General features: G+C 65.0%; 3 protein-coding genes across 3 annotated transcripts in view; all 3 read right to left on the bottom strand.

Moving 5' to 3' along the window:
* Nucleotides 1–391: 391 nt before the first annotated feature.
* On the bottom strand, nucleotides 392–1,329 carry MNEG_4702 (hypothetical protein; the record flags this gene model as incomplete). The annotated part of the gene is made up of 3 exons (XM_014046827.1): nucleotides 392–524; nucleotides 767–934; nucleotides 1,190–1,329. The coding sequence occupies 3 exons, from the start codon at nucleotides 1,327–1,329 to the stop codon at nucleotides 392–394; spliced, it is 441 nt and encodes a 146-aa protein (XP_013902281.1).
* A 219-nt stretch (nucleotides 1,330–1,548) lies between these two features.
* Nucleotides 1,549–3,198, bottom strand: MNEG_4701 (hypothetical protein; the record flags this gene model as incomplete). The annotated part of the gene is made up of 4 exons (XM_014046826.1): nucleotides 1,549–1,786; nucleotides 2,131–2,259; nucleotides 2,462–2,618; nucleotides 2,988–3,198. The coding sequence occupies 4 exons, from the start codon at nucleotides 3,196–3,198 to the stop codon at nucleotides 1,549–1,551; spliced, it is 735 nt and encodes a 244-aa protein (XP_013902280.1).
* A 1,852-nt stretch (nucleotides 3,199–5,050) lies between these two features.
* MNEG_4700 (hypothetical protein) overlaps nucleotides 5,051–5,537 on the bottom strand; it is a gene marked incomplete at both ends in the record, with an annotated part of 1,346 nt that continues 859 nt past the window's right edge. Inside the window, one exon of the mRNA XM_014046825.1 lies at nucleotides 5,051–5,061. Within this exon, the coding sequence (XP_013902279.1) occupies nucleotides 5,051–5,061 (11 nt within the window). The remainder of the gene's footprint in view (nucleotides 5,062–5,537) is intronic.

Below are 5,537 nucleotides of genomic sequence, written 5' to 3'. Positions count from 1 at the left end.
GGGTGGGGTGGGGTGGGGCAGCGTTTGTGACAATCATGTGAGCAGCAGCGGGGCCATCTGCAGGAACTGGGGAAGATGGCGCTCCAATGGGCAAAGGCGCTGCGCCCCTCGCTGTAAGGGAAGCAGTCCCTGCTGCGTGGGGCGGTCGAGCAGCGCGCAAGCCGTTCAAGTTGCCCCCACCTCAATGTGATACGCCAGCGGTGCCATGAGCCCCTCCTCGTTCATCACCTGCCGCACGACGCAAACAGCAAACAAACCGATGAAAAGTTGGTGTGGGGTCGATGTCAGAGCAGGAATGAGGAGGAATGGCAGCGGGCGATGCTCAACTCAGTCAAACCCCAGTCAAAGCCTGGCAGTCCAGGAGACCTAAATTTCATCCATGCATGCATGGTCAAACGAAGTCAAACGAGAAGGTTGACCGCACCCTTGACGCAACGTACTCCTTCATGAAGCTGAGCTCCCCCAGCTCAAAGTACAGCGAGTTCAGCTTCAGCTGGCCCATGCGCGGCGCATTCGGGAACAGGCTGCGGGCGACAAGTTTGTACATACACGTTAGGCTGAGGCACCCAGAGCTGCTTTCGACAGGAGTGCAAACACGTTGCCCCTGTGTGACGCTTGTTGCATGCCGTGCGTCCGGGCGCCGGCGGCGCGCAGTGATGGGGCCGTCCCAGCCGCCGACCCTCAGCTGGCAATTCAGAAAACCATCACACAGCGAGCCGCAGTGCATCCGGATCCCTGCAATTAATCCCTTGCCGCTTGCGCTCACTCGAACTGCTTGCCGCTGTTGGCCTTGAACTTCATCTTCGGCTTGGGGTAGTTGAGTGACGTCACGCCGCGCCGCTGGCCCTCCACATCATCATAAAACGACCCGTTGAGCGCCAGGGAGCTGCGGGCGCCCGCCACGGACTGCGCCGCCACGGGGTCCTCCGCAAACCTGCGGCGGTGCTCGCCCGCGCGTCGGAGGGGCGGCGCAAGGGAGCAGCTGTTTGTGAGGCAATCGGGCGGTGGGTGGCGGGCTCTGGTTGAAGGCAGGGCCCGGGGATGAGATGAGGATACGGAACTGGGGCGGTGCACACACAAGCCTAGACCGAGGAACTGGAGCCCGACCTTCAGGCTGGCAACCACATATGCATGAATAAGGCTGCGGACAAACTCGATATCCCAGCCCTCCATGCAGCTCCAGCCCCACCAGTACAGCACGGGCAGGCTGTTGACAGGCAGGGGCCCCGGGATGACTGTGCCTTTGTAATCGCCCTCCTTTGCCTGGGGGTCGGGCTCGCGCGTGGAGAGGCCGCCCGGGGCCGTGGCCACGACCGCCCATCGGACCATGCCGCCGGCTTTGAAGGCGGCGGCAGGGATGGTTGCCGTGTAGACGGACCCCGTGCGGTTTGCTGCTGAGTGCGCGAGCAAGGGACCACACGACAAGGAGGGAGGGAGTCAGGGTTGTTCGCAACCTTGAATGACGAATTTGAGGGTGTTCAGTAGGGTGCATCTCAGAATACTGCCAATGCAACATCTGGCAGGGCTCACACGGATGCTTGTTTGCCACTACCAAGTCAGCACAACCGCCTTTCCCCCAAGGCTCTCTCTCTTTGGGGAAGCCCCATCTCTGCGCTGCTTGCCTGGGGCCTGGGCAGCGGCTGCCATCGGCGCCCTCTGCTCTGGGGCGTAGTTCACGCGCCACACCAGCTCCACGGACTGCGGCGGCGCGCCGTTGGGCGCGACGCGCGCCGACACGACGAGCGGCTGCCCTGGGGGCGTCGTGCCGTCTGGGGTGCGAGTGACCCTTTTGGGGGGGGCGAGGGGTCACATAAGGTGGCAGCGGGGCGACAGCATGGGGAGGGGTGACGAGGGTTGACGCCCACGCATCCACACGTGGATTGGGAAACTTTGCAGTTGCGGGCAGGGGATGCTTTGCAATACCGCTTTGGGCCGGCAAACAAGGCTGCTCTGGCGGCGGGCAAGTCCTTTCCGCACAACCCCATCGGCGGTGCAAACACCCGGAAGCTGCAGGGGTTGCCGAGCCTGGTGTGCGTCGGCCAGCCTTTACTGCGCGCTGACATGACTTCTCTGTGGCTGTGTGCTAGTGTGAGGGGGGACGAGCATCCCCCGGCACCTGACTGGACTCACTCAAAGATGAAGGGACCCGCAGGCTTGGCGGGGCTGTTGGCGGCGCCGGGGGTGGGAAGCTGCAGGAAGGTGGGCGGGCTGCCAGGAGCCGCGCCAGCTGGAAGGCCAAAGGACACACCCGGACGCTGCCTGCGACCGGCGAGCGGTTTGGGCGGTTTGGGCAGAGTGAGGACGAGCAGCATTTGCAGTCAACCAGTGGACGCACGCGGCAAAGCAGCAAGCAGTACTGCCAGCAGGCGCCGTCCCTCCGCAGCTGCAAAAACGGCATCCTCCATGTTCAAATTCAAACTGTCAGGGACAGGTGAGGGTCGGATCGGACGCCCCCGCCTACCTTATGACCTCCCCAGTGGAGCTTGCCACGCGCCCGTCCGGCTGGCTGAGCGTCAAAGCCTTGCCTCCGGCCCCCAGCTTGAGGCCCGGGACCGGCAGCAGCCGGATACCGCCAGGCCCCTCCTCCACCTGCGACGCGTTGTCTGCGCCCGCGCCGCCTTGCAGTGGCGGCAATGCGCGCCGGGTTGTGCGGGGGGTGAAGAGGTCCCAGGTGGGGCGTCAGCGCGTGTGCGTGCGGCAAGGTGGCCGTGTCCAAGGTTGATGTGTGGTCGCTGGCAAGTGCCAGCCAACAAGAACCATCAGGCGCCGTCGGTGGTGAGGCAGACGGGGCTGGCCGATCGGCCGTGATGCAGTCAAAATGCATTTGCCTGTCTCAGGCACAAAAGGTCCTGGAGCCCTGGCGGCGCGTGCAGAGGCGCGCTACATACACCCACTGTGAGGCACTGCACAATTCTGACACGGCCCAAAGACGTTTGGTCCCGCGGCTCCTCCCCTGCCCCGGCCCCCCAACCCCCAGACACGCTCACCTACACCTATCAGCACGAGGTAGCCGCCAGGCGGCAGGTCCACAGGCGGTAGCTGCCACCTTCCGCCGCCCTTGCCGCCCTCCTGCCCGCCCTCTGAGAGCACCCAGCCGCCGAGGCTGGTGGGCGCGGCGCCCGTGTTGAGGAGCTCGACCCAGTCTGTGGGCTTGGTGGTGCCTGGGGCTGCCAGGGAGCCATTGGCTGGCGACGCCATGAACTCTGAAATGACGACACCGCCACCCGCTGGTGCTTGATGAGTTGAAAAGACGGGCGGGTGGCGTCGGGTGCCATCCAGGGGGGGATGGGTCAGGGAGAGTGGCTAGAGGAGGCAGGCTGGCCGCGGGGCGAGCTGCAGAACGCTGGCGGAGGTGCGGCCGTGCGTGGGCGCTGGCGTTTGGGTCCACCAAACTGCGTTGATGCATGAGCACGCAGGTTGCAAGCGTGAATGGGATTTAGCATGTGTAGGGCGCACCAGGGTCTGTGGCCTGCACAGGGGCGAGCACGGCCAGGGTCAAGGCGAGTGCCAGGAGCATCTGCACGTGCAGCGCCATGCTGTGCGTGGTTGGCGTTGCAGGGCTGCACTCTCGGCTTGATTGAGATGCTGGCTCGCGTCATATAAAAGTGAAGAGATCAAACCGCCATGCCTCCAAGATGCTCAGGGAAATTGCAGTTGACCCTCGAATCACCCGCTGAACGAGGTCCGTACCGGGAGCCGTCTTGGTCACCCGCGGCCGCAGATTGTATAGAACAAGAAGGATTAAATGGTTTTAATGTGCAAAGCAACATTTCACAGCGGCTTCATCACACCTGCGATTTCTAGTTTGCGCAACCTTGAAGCATTGGAAATTGGGCAGCCTGAGTGCCGACAACATTGAGCAAAGTTGCATTTCTATTGGCACACAATTAGACTGGATGCTGGGCGATCTGGTTCCGCGTGCACGCACGGCGCCTGTCAGCTGCTAGGCATTGACTGCTCTCTTGATATCTGGGACTTCTGAGCCAGCACGCGTCTGTTCCCAGCCAACCCAAACCAATCCCACAAAAGCCCTGTTGCATGCATTCGTTCCAGGGCCGGGCAGATGTGAGGTGTAACACGTTGTATCACGCGCTGATTGTGCTCAACACAGTGAGCGGAAGCCTGCCATTGAGGCACTGCGGCAGGGGCGTGCACCGCAGGCGCTGAGATCATCCACAAAAAGCAGCAATGCCACGGCAAGTGGTATCCAGCCGGCTCAACTATCAGACCGCCGAACGCGTATCGACCGAGCAACGAGCCTAGCTCGACTAGCTGAGAGCTTTGATAAGATAGAAAGAGCGAGGCCCATCCGCTACTTGGCTTGCTCGCGCGTGACGGCGGCCCGCACGGCCGCGCGTGATGACAGCGGGGGGCCGAGCAGCAGGCGCCCGCGGGGGCGCCCGTGCATGCCCCCTTCACCCTGGCTATCATACCCCAGCGACACGCCGGAACAAACACGATCGGCTTTGACCATGGGCGGGCCCTGCGGGCTGGGCTCGCGACCGCCGCTCACTCACAACTTGGATGGAGTGCTGCGAGCGCACGCGCACATCGCTGCCGCCTCCACTAAAAAAACGCGTATGCACCGCGCAGCCCTCGGGGCCGCGCGCTGCCCCCACAGCCCCCCTGCCGTGGCGCACGCGCACCTAGAGGCTGGGCGGGGGCGGGGCGGCTAGCAGCGACAGGGCCTGGCCCTTGAAAGGGCCGCAAAGGGGCGCCCTTGGCAGGGCGCCGTCAAGTCCAGGGGCGGACGCGATAGTACACGGCGGCAACACCACGAGCCGGGGGCGCCTGGCTGCACAGCCGGTCGGGGCACGCGCCCCGGCCTTTGGCGCCAGCGCGGCCAAAGAAAGCCGCGCCGACTGGACATGCCTGCTGGGCAGGGCGCTAGCAGCAGCAGCAGCAGCAGCAGCAGCAGCAGCAGCAGCGGCGGCAGCAGCAGCAGCGGCGGTTGCTCCTGCGGGTCCGGTCACGCTGCAAATGCATCGCGTTGAACAACCCGGCTCGACACAGCTGACAACGGATGAGATGGAGGGGGTTGCGCCAGCTGCTAGGGGCCGCCTGTCTCATACAAATAGAAATGGCGCGACGGCCGCGGGCGCTGGGCGGCAGCAAGGGGGCGATCGGTCGCCGCTTGTACTGCTGCCCTCGCGCGGCCGCCCGCGCGGCAAATCGCAGCGCGTCGGGCGCGGCAATGGCGGCGCGCCGCGCGGGCCCGCCAGGCCGGGGGCGCGCGGCCGCTCGGGCGGCGGCGCGGGGTTGGGTTCGTTCTCGGGCCGAGGGCGGAGAGAGTGTTGTGCTAGATACTGACTATGATTGATGGGCGGCCCGTTCGCCGCGGCCCTGCGCGGGCGCCGCCAGGAGACGGGGGTTGCCGCGGGGACTAAGGGGACAGGGAGCCTAATGCTGTGGGTTGATCAAGCCGCAAAGGCGCCGGGGCGGGAGAAGGATTCAAGCTTGCGGGGCGACGGCGCGCCAGGCCGCCTCGGCTCCGGGCGTCGCCGCCGCGCTCACTGCTGCGCCCGCTGCGCCCCCGC

The sequence above is a fragment of the Monoraphidium neglectum genome, assembly GCF_000611645.1.
Source record: "Monoraphidium neglectum strain SAG 48.87 unplaced genomic scaffold scaffold00665, whole genome shotgun sequence".
NCBI lineage: Eukaryota > Viridiplantae > Chlorophyta > Chlorophyceae > Sphaeropleales > Selenastraceae > Monoraphidium > Monoraphidium neglectum.
This window is presented reverse-complemented; position numbering and strand designations above follow the sequence as displayed.